At 41.1% G+C, this 13270-nt stretch overlaps 1 protein-coding gene across 7 annotated transcripts in view; it reads right to left on the reverse strand.

Moving 5' to 3' along the window:
* The window catches only part of DOK7 (docking protein 7), a 143958-nt gene that overhangs the window by 53626 nt on the left and 77062 nt on the right, over positions 1-13270 (reverse strand). For 6 of the 7 annotated variants that reach the window (XM_065598256.1, XM_065598258.1, XM_065598255.1 and 3 more), the window contains 3 exons: positions 9596-9661; positions 8472-8543; positions 6171-6323 (listed from right to left, as the gene is read on the reverse strand). In XM_065598256.1, the coding sequence (XP_065454328.1) occupies positions 6171-6323; positions 8472-8543; positions 9596-9661 (291 nt within the window). Of the gene's footprint in view, positions 1-6170; positions 6324-8471; positions 8544-9595; positions 9662-13270 lie in introns of those variants that run through there. The other variant, XR_010601945.1, reaches the window with a different exon arrangement.

Consider the following 13270-nt stretch of genomic DNA (forward strand, 5'->3'; position numbering starts at 1 on the left):
AAAACATCATCAGCAAAAATATATTTCTTGAATTGTTCACCCTTAGATCTGAAGTTTATTATAGTTGGCATTATGGAGGGATGATTGCTGGATGTCCATGTCATAGCCAACTCCTCTTCTTCAGTTGTTACAGTTTGACCCTGGTACCGAGTATTGAGAATATTTGCAAGAAAATGAGCTGGTGATAGTGCTTGTTCCATTTATTTTGCATACTTTTCTTTTTAAGATCTCACTCAGTTCCTTCTAAATTTTAACAGCATCAGCAATAAAATAGCTATTTCCCTGCATTTTGTTCAAGCCTACAGAAATAAGCTTCAGGGTACTCAGCATGTGTTTGACATTTCTCTTAAGCCCAATGTTGAGAACTTTGGCTATGACAGTGCCATCTATTTTTTCACGATTTTGTTCACAAACTGTCATCAGATTAAGCCAGTTCTTGATATAGTGCTCAAAACAGTCCACTACTGAGTTCCATCACACATCTTGTGGGAGAGTTAGCTTGGTTCCTCCCACTTTTTTCAGAGCAGCTGCTGCAAAGTGGTTGTTACGGAAGTATTTTGCAATTTCAACATTAGCCTTTATTTCTGGAACACTGAAGTCTTTGGCTAGGAGGTGCGTCAAATGAGCACGGCAACCGTATGTTATTAGCTTGGGACTCTCTTCACTCTCTTCTAAATAATTTCTTCTCATCTTGGATACATCTGCAGCAGTGTCTGTGACCAAGCTGTGCACTAGACATTTGAATTTTTTCCCACAGTTTGTTGTAGCTTTTATTGCTACTTCTTGTAAGTATTCTGCTGTGTGTGCATTTCCTGATGTATCAATTGTTTCTGTAAGACATTCCCTTCTTCTGTTGTCACACAAGCACATACAACATGATCATTGTGGACATTGCTCTACCCATCAAGACTCAGGTTAACACTTTCACCCTCTAGACCTTTTGCACACTGCTCAAATTCTCTTTCATACACTTTATCCAGCAATTTGCCTGCGACACCTGCTCTGTTGGGTGGACTGTATCCTGGTCTTAATGACTGAATCATATTAATGAAGTGTGGGTTCTCAATCATATGGAAAGGAGAGTTTGTTGCATAAACAAACCGGGCAAACTTATCTATGGTTGTTTCTGGATGATGGAGATTTTTTTTTTTTGGGTACAGGTGATATACTGTGACTATGTGACATATATAATGTGAATGAAACACTACCATTGGCAGATAACTCTGAAACTATAGAAAATGATGGCGATCCTGAAGGTGGATAGTCTTCAGAATCCTGTATTTTGAGGATGTATTCTCCTAAACAAAATAAGTCAATGCAGTTATTTAATTATTATTACCATATTGCTCATTTAGTATTACTCATTGCATTCACTGACACTCAGTACTACTTCAAAGGTGAAATTGTAAAAGGAAGATCTGCCTATTTCAGCTATTTATTTTTTTATCACAACTGCATCTAAAATGATAGTACCATAGAGTAACAACTATATTTTTTGCTCAAATATGAGAATTCAAGATAGTCTAGAAGGAAGACAGGTAGTCCTTAAGAAAGAAATATGAAATAAAAGTTTGCCAACTTGAAGATCCTGCATGTTCAGACATGTTCCTTTCATAATCTTCAACACAGCTTCCTCAATAATGTTGTTTCATTCAGGCAACCAGGCTTTGCATTTCTTTGTTGCACTGTTTGCATTTTGCATGCATGACTGTCTTACCCACAGGTAGAGGAACTTCATTAAAATATTCCCAAATTGGGTCTCTTTTATGGCCTGCTGCCGATATAGGTTTTCCCTTCTAGTGAGAGAATGGTATGGTAGATCTCAAATCAATGAAGGCTACACTCAGAAAGACCTCAAGACTTCTGGAATATGCTGCTCAAACACTTTCACTTTTGTTTCTACTGCCTGTTCTACTCCCTTCTCACATTTCTCTCCAGACTTATTCGCCTTGTCCAGACCTATTCCTCTCCCAACAATCTTCTATGCATTGAACTTTTTGAAACTTTGCACTTTTAGAGAGAGGTAAGGGATTGACTCTGTGTACACAAATTTGCAGTGGGACAATAGGGTTGAGGTCTGTTATTTCTCACCTCTATATCTTATTTATTTATTCAAAAACATTTTTGCTGTTAACAAGCATTTTATCTCTGGAGACACATCCACAGTTTGAGAACTGAAAAACTAAGCATCTCTGATGGTATCTTCTGGACTGAGCACTGAGTCCCATTGGATAGATATAAAAATTAACCTAAATAATCTACACTGAAGCCCCTGGAACCCCATAAGATTGGGTCCCTAATTAATGAACTATTGGAACTCATTTACAAGACTTTTCTTAAACATTACACGAATAGATTGTCTCATACTATAGAATTAGAATTTATAATCCCTATTCCATGTTGAGATATCTTTGAGCTATAATATATCTTAATTAAAACTATCTTTACATAGGTTTTTTCCTCAAAAAGCATTTTATCAAAAAAATCCGATTTAAATTAAAAAAAAATCAGATTTTTTTTTAAATCATTGATTTTTATTCACCCTGATTTCCACCAGTGACAATCTTTGTCTATGTAGATTTCTCACCTATAGTCAGTTCCAGCTGGATCCAAGAAGATACACTTTTCATCAGCTCAAACGGCACTGCTCCCCCTTTGGCCCCTAGGTGATGGATGCCAAAATGGCATTGTGTTTCTGCTTATATTTTCCAAAATCTATTGTGTCTGTTTCAAGAGCAGGGTGGCTTGCTGCAGGTGCAGGCTCCATCCCACATCATGATCATTAAGTGGTCTTTCCCACACCACTAGTTTAGTTGATGGCTTTGTTTACCTTATATGTAGATGTACTTTTCATTGTCCCCTGAGGTATTACCTGGCTCAGTTTACCCTGGAGACACAGGAAAAGAGGCAAAACAACATTCCTTTGTCTAGGACAGGCTAGGCTTATTCCCTGTTTAAGAATGCATTTCCAGTACATATCTTTTAATTGTTTATGCACCACCCATACATACATCACACAATAATCTTAATGACCAGAGTGTTACCAGTTTGCATACGATACTTTACCTGACACCTTTTAGATACAGATTATGACAACACTGTTGGAGCAATGAGTGTGTCAGGCCTGTTGTGAGTTATGGAATGGTGTGTTCTTCGCCAGCTGGCATGGAGCAGCTCCCTGACTCACAGGGACTTAGATGGCTAAGCAGAGAGCAAGAACAGCTCTATCGTCTGATGGTTAGGGCACTCATCTGGAAGGAACGGCACCAGGTTCCAGTCCCTGATTCAATTAATATTTTATTTATACAAAGCTGAACAGCATCAACAGGAGAGATTGAGAAGGAGCCACTTCTGAATACCCAACAGCCTGGTGGTTAGGGAACTTACATGGGAGGTAGGAGACCCATCTTTAAGCCACTGCTCTAAATCAGACAGAGTGGGGATTTGGACCTGGGTCTCCCACATCCCAGATGAGTGCTCTAGCATTGGGCACAAGTGGGAGTCACCTCCCCTTTGTTTATTTCCAAGAAAGGGTTGATCTGACTTTAGGCACCTAACTTCAGGAGAGCGCTCATAGTTGAGAGCCCCAAGTGGAGATAAAAACCTAACTCCGGGAGGTGTCTAACTAGCTTTTTGGGGTGGGGCTTTAGGCAATGCCCCTCTCCTCAGCATTTCTTACTGGCTACTTTAGGCAGCTCCCCACTCAGAATGCAATCCCATTCTTAGGCACTGAACTCCCCATTCATTGTAAATGGAGCCTGGGCACATAACTCAGGGCTGAGTTATCCACTATGTGGCAGGGTAGTTAAATGATGGAAAGCCAGATCCTGATTTCAATGGGAGTTAAATGATTTAGGCCCAAATCCTCAAAAGTCTTTTGTAGATCTAGACCTCTATGCCTCATTTCCCCATCCCCAAATGGCAGTAATAGCACCTCACAGTGGTGTTGTGAAGACAACTACATTAATGATTGTGAGGTGCTCAGATACTACACAGTGACAGGGCCCAGATTAGTACCTTAGATAGGCATGGAGAAACAGTGGTAACACTTAAAAGTTATAAACTTGTTTAATCAAAACTAGATTTAAAAACACACATACCCAAAATTGCTTAAAATGTCAATACTTGAAGATCTGATAGGGAAAATTGTCAGTCCTGAGTACAAGGAATTACATGCAAAATTCTCACTGGAATTTATCTGAATGGGGAATTACTCTTCCAAATCTCCATGTATGGTGTTTATGATTTATTCTGAGGTGCCAAAGGATTAATGCTGCAAGGGACTAAGTACCCAGAGCCAGATTAAGGTATATGGTCCTCTGATGTAGCAAAGCACTTAAGAACATGCTTACTTTTAAGCATGTGAGTAATCCCACTGGTCAATGGGACTATACATGTGCTTAAAATTAAGCACATACTCAAGTGCTTTCCTGGAGATTAGAATTGGTAAAAGTACAGAGAAAGGCAACAAAAATGATTAGGAGTATGGAAGAACTTCCACATGAGAAGCGATTAAAATGACTGAGTCTGTTTAGCTTAGAAAAGAGACAACTGAGGTTATAAAATCATGAATGGTGTGGAGAAAATAAATAGAGAAGTGTTATTTACCCTTTCACCTAATACAATAACCAGGGGTCACATAATGAAATAAATAGGCAGCAGGTTTAAAACAAACATAAGTGTTTCTTCACACAATGCACAATCAACCTGTGGAACTCATCGCCAGGGGATGCTATGAAGGCAAAAAGTATAACTGGGTTCAAAAAAGAATGAGGTAAGTTCATGGAGGATAGGTCCATCAACAGCTATTAGCCAAGATGGTCAGGGATGGAGCCCCATGCTCTGGGTGTCCCTAAATATGGCCAGAAGCTGGGACTGGATGACAGGGGATGGATCACTCAATAAATTGCCCTGTTCTGTTCATTCCCTCTGAAACATCTGGCACAAGCCACTGTCAGAAGACAGGATACTGTGCTAGATGGACCATTTGTCTGACCCAGTATGGGTATTCTTTTATGGATCATACCAGAGTATTCAGAATCTTCCAGGAGCAAGTCCTAGAAGTGCACTGCCTAGGGCCCCAGTTCCTGGAGTCATGAAATTATATCAGGTTCTTAGCTTGTGTTATTTAAAAAGGCAAGTCTCTAAACCTCATAGACATGAAGAAAACCTTGAAACTATGAACCAAGTACAGGCAATTAAATCATATCTGCCTGAGACTGCAGACAGCCTGAAACATTTGCTCTGAAAGGGCTGAAGTCCCATTCATCTTAATGGCACCCTAATGCCAATACCCACTACTCTGGGAGGCCCTACCAACATCACTGCAGCAGAGGAATCTGTGCGTGGCAAGAGAGGAGTGCAGTGGACCCTGAGCTACCTAAATTAGATCAGGACAGTGCTAGATACCAGAGCAGCCCAGAATCAGGTAGGCACAAAAGCTTAGTAGGGCCTTTTTGGGGCTTGCATCTCTGAGAAGCAGCAACATCAGTTTCTAGATGGACTGTGGAGGCTCTGTGCGGCCTGGTTTGGCACATTGAGGAGGTATTCCTGAGAGGGTTAGCTTTTTTCTGGTTTATTAATTTTATGCGTGTGGCTTTTTTGCCTGCCAGAGACTTCTAAATCCATAGGTGATGAGCCCCTGCAGCCCTACGGAGCTGCAGGTTCTCATGTTTCAGTGCATCTGAAAATAAGGCTACTTTTATGTAGGTGCCTAAATATGGGCTTAGTTGGTTAACTTTATACACCTACATTTGAAAAATGTGGCTTAGGCTCTCTGGCCCAGATCCACAAAGGTATTTAGCTGCTAATTTCCATTTAAATCAATGGTGGTTAATACCTTTGTGGATCTGGGCCTATGTGACTCACTTTCCACATCTGTATAATGGAGAGGATAACACTGACCTAACCCCCAGAGGGCTTTTGACAATTGTGTGCTATATAAGACTTTAAAATTAAATAAATGGCAAGGGCTGGAGACTAGCAGCCTCCAGAGCCCCAGCTTAGCAGGACAGGTGTCCCTAATAAAATGTTTCTAAATGTTGACAATTGCGGGCAGACTCCAACACAAGCAGCTGGCGGCCATGAGTACAGGACCTCCCTCTGGATGCACACACAGTTTACATTTGTTAGCGTTTAGTAGTAGTAATGGCCCACTTAAAGGCCCTTACCTCTTATGCCTGTGCTAGGTTCTTGAAGCTCCAGTTCCATGTAGTGGAGCTGTTTCTTCGATGTAGGACTGACAGGAATATTAACATAGGTTGTTGTCTCACTGTGGGGTCGATCAGATACAGGTAGATCTGTTGAATAACCTACTGCCCCTCCTAAAAAATTAACATACAATTATGACTGAAGTTCATAACTACTAATAATCCATTTAATAAGAGCAAACATTTCCTTCAAATGTTCTATAAGGAAATGCTCAGCAGAAAAAAGACACAACGGGTCTCCACCCTAAAGAATTAATGTATGTAACTGTGGACCTGATCAGGTTGGGGCTAAGGAGAATCTTGAACCATTCATATATATGTTATGTTGGAAGACTGGAGAAAACCTCATTGAAGCTCGTTGGTGTAAACTAACATTTAGAATAAATGTAACGAACAATCAAGCTCCTTCATGGAACCAAATAGCTTAAAACAGTAGAAGCTACATCCAAAACACAGGTACGTGACCCACCTGGAGTAGAAGCTGAACTAGGTGGCCCAGGGGGTTCTACAGAGAGTGATACCACCAATGCAGGGGCTGGGACATTAATTGGTGGAGCTGTGTATGTGAGAAGTAGCAGAAAAGCACAGAGAAAGAGCATAGAAAGAGCATAGAAGCCCCAGATACAGCCAGAGAAACACTGGTAGTGTAACCCTGAGAAAAAAAGCTAAAGGGAGAGCATGACGGTAAACAACTGGCTGAAAGAGACTTATAACTGTGAGCAAAGAAACTGTCTCCTGTTATTGGATTTCTACTACGTTCAGTAAACTTGACTTAGTACATTATTCATAAATAAACAGGAGTGCATCAAAGAAATACCTGATTCCATCACCATTTTCTCCTCTTAACAAAACCAAACCTGATCCTGAAAATTGGCTAAACACTTGGATCAAAAAGTGCTAATATATATATTAAGAGAAGAAAAACAGCAAAGAGATTCTAGAAAGTGGGGTGGATGGTCAGAGCAACGTGAAAGGAAGATGATTTTGGTAGCAGTTTTCTAGATTAACTGGAGGTGGAAGATGAGGGGGCTAAGGAATAGGAGTTTCAAGTAGCCAAGGTGGGAGCTATATGTTGGACATGAACAGACCATAAGGAACATTTGAATTCTGGAGATATTGTGGGAGAAGAATTTGGCAAGATTTGGCAATTGCCTCTATGTGAGAGGAGAAAGAAAGAAGAATTAGAGATTCTGCAACCAAGACTGCAAGCTATGGGGACAGGAAGGATGGTGTAGTCAACAATCACATAGAAAGGAGGAAGATGGGATGGTTTTCAGGGCGCAGCGGGGAATGATATGCTTTATTGAGACTTCTGGGCAGTATTTGGCATAAACTTTTCTCTTGCTGTTAGCATGTTTCTGATCCCTTTGCAGACACTGTGATGTAATGAAAATTGTGATCTATCACATTAAATTCTCAGGCATTTTCCTGGTGCTGCTTGCAGGCAGGGGGCTCTGTAGTGGAGCATATGATCAGAGTCAGTCTTCCAACGAATAGCCTAGAGCAGGGATCGGCAACCTTTGGCACGTGGCCCAGCAGGGTAAGCACCCTGGCGGGCCAGGCCAGTTTGTTTACCTGCTGCGTCTGCGGGTTCGGCCAATTGCGGCTCCCACTGGCCACAGTTCACCGCTCCAGGCCTATGGGGGCGGTGGGAAGTGGCAGCCAGCACATCCCTTGGCCAGGGCCACTTCCCGCTGCCCCCATTGGCCTGGAGAGGCGAACCACAGCCAGTGGGAGCTGCGATTGGCCGAACCTGCGGACACGGCAGGTAAACAAACCAGCCTGGCCCGCCAAGGGGCTTACCCTGGTGGGCCGTGTGCCAAAGGTTGCTGATCCCTGGCCTAGAGTAAGGACGGATGAACTGCACGTCTCTGTTTTAGGGAGCAGCCTGCTTTGTTGCTCTCTGTTTTGGGGGTCTTGTATGTTATCATTCTGAATTATAAGAAAGTATATGTTGTAACATTCCAGCAAGAGTATTTTATGTTTTTATCTAACTTCTCTGTTTGTATGCCATGAAATATAACAGACACCACCCTCAGTGTGTGTCTACTCTACAAACGTTACAGTGGATCAGCCACAGCTACGCTGCTCTAGTGTAGACATTTACTAAAATGATGGAAAGGGTTTTTCTGTCACTATAGTAAAACCACCCTCCTCAAAGGTGATAGCTAGGTAGGCAGAAGAATTCTTCTTTAAAGTGTAGATATATTTAAGTGAATTTACTACCTTTTGATGTAATTGGTTGAAGTTCTGTTTACTCACCGGGTTCTTCAGGGCCACTAGAAGTTCCAAGTTCTGCAGGTGGTGCCATGAACCCAAAACCACCTTTAGGACCTAGAACATTGAAAAATTTCCAACGTATTTGGTCCTATTGTAGCTAGTAAATTGACTGGTGATAATAAAGTACATATTTGCTTTCTTTCAGTTTCTAGGCACAATCTAAATAACAATGCGAAAAAACAATTGAGGATCTAAATACATGCCAACTAGAAGACATTCATATTTTCTAATGAGAACAACTGCAAGGAAATTAACACAGTTTTAAAAGTTCTCAACTGAGAGCTGTTGACATAAATGTGAGTTTTGCCATAAACTGCAGTAGGAGCAATATCAAGCCTTGAGTGTATGATTCAGTGAGGGGTGGGAGGTTGATCTTGGGAGCTCCTGGAAGGCCCTCGTTAAAGTTCCACCACCAGAATGGCAGGATGATTTCCCTGCCTGGGATGGAGTTCGCCTCTTCCCTGGAAATTGCTTAGGCCACCCCTCCCAGAAATGATTCTGCTTGTCATCTTTGGAATGGACCATGTTGCACCACATCACAAGTGTTTTCAAAACATACCCCAGGGAGAATACCCCCAGCTCCCTCTACAGAATCTTCACACACTCTCCCAATCAAACTTTTGCAATAGGAAGGCTATACTATACTATCAATATACTTGCATTAGGTTTTCATCTACAAATATTCCAGCTTAATGTGCTTGTTTGCCCTTGCTTGTCTCCTCCCTCCTTCATTTTTACAGTGACGTATATTTTAAATGGCCCTCGCCGCCAGTATATAGGATCTATCACAGGCTAAGGTGGAAAATGTTTGTGGGAGCCCCTTGTTAAAATATTGGCAGCATTTCACTGACATGAATAGGATTAGTGCCTGTGCTTTGGCACACATCCCACCTGTCACTGCCTTTTCTAAACTTATCCCACCTGTCAATGCCGTTTCTAACAAAATATTAATTCATCTGCAAATTGAATGGAAAAAATAAGCCATAATATGGATCACATCAGAAAATATAATTGTTAAATATCACTTTTAAAAATCTTTTGTTTTAAGGGAAAAAAGTTACACACTTTTATGTACACACACACAGAACTTAACTCATTATACTTACCAGCTTGCAGAGTGTGCCCTTTATGTACTTTCAGAGCTCCAGAAGCTGCCATGACAGAAGAAGCACCTGTTTTTAAAGAGAAATCTGCACATTAATGCTAAATATCCTTCATTGGTATTAGCTCTCTGCTGTGCCCACGCATTCACAGTCAATGTTTCCAAATAAATTACTCTGGAAAAAAAATCATTGGTAAGAAAACACAAGATTGCTTTTGTCATTGGATGTCTTTGTTCTAATAGCTCCCTTTTTCAGTTCATTGAAATCCTCATCTTGTAATTGTTGTTATATAAATTAATTCTTCTGTGTTGTTTCTTTGGAACAAAGAATCCCCCCCAAAAGTTTCCACAGGCCAGAATCTGCCATCCTTACTCACCCAATCAATGGGCCTACTCATAGAGTAAGATACTACTCAGTGTGGGTCAGAGGGACAGAATCATACACAAAGTTGTGAATTGCTGCTGCTGCAACCCTAACTGTGTCTTTGGAATAGTTTAGCCCCAAAACTTGGTGCTGTAATTAATGTCTCATCACACCTGATCCAAAACAATTGAATTGTAGGCATGATGCAATGAATAAGCAACAAATAGAGGGGGGGGGCAGGGCCGGCTCTAGGTTTTTTGCTGCCCCAAGCAAAAAATACACACCTCCGAGAGCGCAACTGCCGAAGCAAAAAAAAAAAAAAAAACCTCCCAGAATGCCGCCCCTGGAATTGTGCCGCCCCAAGCACGTGCTTGGTTTGCTGGTGCCTAGAGCCAGCCCTGGAGGGGGGAAGGGACAGGTTTTGACTTCAGTGGGTTTGGATCCAGCCCTCACTTGCTTCGATGAAATATTGTTCAGAGTTTTACTGTCTTATTTAATCACAGAAGTCTGAGATAACAAGAAAAGTAGATTATCCAGACCGTCTCTCCATCAATCCAGAACTGCTAAGTATGGTACAGATGTAGAAATATACATCAGATTTATACCACTTTCCAAGTTATATAACCTGTTAAGACTGTTATTATGACATCTATTTAGGCAATGTGGAACAGAGTGTTTTCTTTACAGTTTTCATTGTGGGCACCATTACTCATGATGAGTTGCACTTACTCAAATAATCCCAGTGGGGCTAGTTGTGCGTGTAAGCGCTGCTCAGTTTAAGTAAGGGCGGAGGACTATGCCCTTTACTGTATTGTTTTTTTTTTTTTAATACCACACTACTGGTGACAGAACAGCTGCGCTGTGTGCAGTTTGGCAGAAGGAGACTGCATTTGGTACCTGGTGTAGAATTATCCTCACCTCCTAAAATTATGAAGATTCCTTGAAGAGGTGAGCCACTGAGTTTCTGAGACACAGTTTAAAAATAGCCAAACATATCTCACCCTCACCGTGAAGAAATTATATAAAATAAACAGGGCTCTCAATATTCGACTGTCAAACAAAGCTGAATAACCAAGGAACATGCTAAATCGAAGCAACACAAAAATGATGTAAGTCAAATATGAATGCAGATTAAAGGGTAGTAAACAAATACTTCACAAGTACACAGCCTGACAAAAATCTCAGCATTACAGTACTTGTGCACACAAAATGTATGTACTCCATAACCACAGGACACAACACACATTTTAAAAAGTATCTAATACTGAGGAACTGGATTTAAAAAAAAAAAAACCCACACACCTCACATAGGGCCAGATTATAGAGCTCTTATACACCCTGGTGAGCACTTATTCACTCAGTCGCATTGGTTTCAATGGAAATACTCACATGAGTAAATATTCCTTAGAGTGAAAAAGGGTTTCACAATCTGGCCTCCTGGTAATGACCAGCTACGTTTTCATTGTGATTGGTTTTCTTTTTCCTCCTCTAGCTTCCCAGAGGCTATAATGTGCTTCTCTGTGAATCTTTGAGACATTGTAATAAACTTTATGCAAATAACAGTTTCAACTTTTTAGGGGAGACAGACACAGATGTTTCTTAATTGCAGTGTAATTAGTTTCATTTTCCTCTTCATCAAAAAACTGAGCTTAGTGAGTTTAATCAGGAACTCAGTGCAATTCAATAGGAATCATCCAGCAGGGCAGGGGGACTTTTAAGCAACATTCTATGAGTTGTGGAAGGAGAGACTCTGTCCTGACATTTGTACAAAAGAACCAAAAAGAGAAAATAAACAAACAATTAAAATTAAATATTTGAATCCATTTATGGTCAGGCTGATGTTACCCACTGGGTTTAATCTGGTGACTGATGAACGTAGATTGTGGAATTTCATGTGGATTCTTTTCATGAGGCTTTGAACTCCATATTACATCTGCTTGTGCTAATGGAGAACATTAAAATAAATACATTGTCTATTGAGACAGGATGTGATGTCCTCCTGCTTCTTTAGAGCCGCACATATGGTATGTCCTGTTCTTGGTTATAGGCACAAGGACACATAATGCAGCGAATCAGAGGAGCTGGTTGAGAAGCTAAATTTTCCAGAATTTGAAGCAGCCATCTCCATGACAGGCATTCCCTTTCCATCACCAAGCTCTTCTGCCAAGCAACTTCATATGATGTGGTTTTTTTTGTTTTTTAAAAACAGTTCTTGGTGATATCCATTTTCAGTGTGGCTGACTCTGCCATGCCTTGTGTTCAAATGTATTAGCTCATTTAGAAAACTGTTTACATTTTACTTTTCATGCTAAGAGGAAAAAAAATGTTCAATATGGAACAAAGAATTGGTATCCTTCCAAGGCATTTTTCTTGTGAAAATCAAGTCCACAGTCATAGATTCTATCCAGGGCCGGCTCCAGGCACGAGCTTACGAAGCAGGTGCTTGGGGCGGCCACTTCGGGCGGCACGTCCAGCTATTCGGCGGCAATTCGGCGGACGGTCCCTCACTCCTGCTCAGAGCGAAGGATCTTGTGCCGAATTACCGCCGCAGATCGCGATCGTGGCTTTTTTGGGGGGGGGGGGGGCTGCCTGGGGCGGCCAAAACCCTGGAGCCGGCCCTGATTCTATCCATAGAATTGTACTCATATAGCTCCTGCAGCTATGACAAAAAGAATCAACATTTGAAATGGCTGGCTGGCCTGCTTTGTAGCTTCATGTCAGTAGTCAGTCCTTTGTGCCGACTCTTCAATAGGCAGAACGTTTTGCTGTGTATGTACTTAAGTAGATAATGCATAAAAATAAATGAGAGATTATGGAGGTTTAAGTACAAATATTATAAACTGAGCCTCACAAGTTAAATTTTCAAACTTTGCCACCTATGTGATGGCCACTGAATAGGAATGTGCACAAGCTCCTTGTTTGCATTCACAATGTAGGCAACAAGGTCTGAATGTCTAGACTGCCTGATTGTCTGGAAAAGTCATTATCTACAGAAAAGGAAAATAGTTTAAGTTCCGAGATAAAGTTGTGTTTCTTGCTGCATTAAAACTAGATGAGGCACCTAAATATGCTCAGCACATCACTTAATTAGATGAAAACTCTTCCATCTCTTTCTTTGAAGAGATATGTTACCTTACGTAATAGAGCATCCAAAGCACTGTGCCATTGTGACTTTTTGAGGATGGGGGAGGGAACTTTGGGTGTGTATCTATGGCACGTAAATGCGCAGACATCTGCAAACATTTCTACTGTTTCTAAAGAGATCTTGCCATACTCTGAAATATTCCCCATCTTTATAATGGGGAATTTCTCCAG

This window comes from Chrysemys picta, chromosome 5 (genome assembly GCF_011386835.1).
Source record: "Chrysemys picta bellii isolate R12L10 chromosome 5, ASM1138683v2, whole genome shotgun sequence".
NCBI classification, from domain to species: Eukaryota; Metazoa; Chordata; order Testudines; family Emydidae; genus Chrysemys; species Chrysemys picta.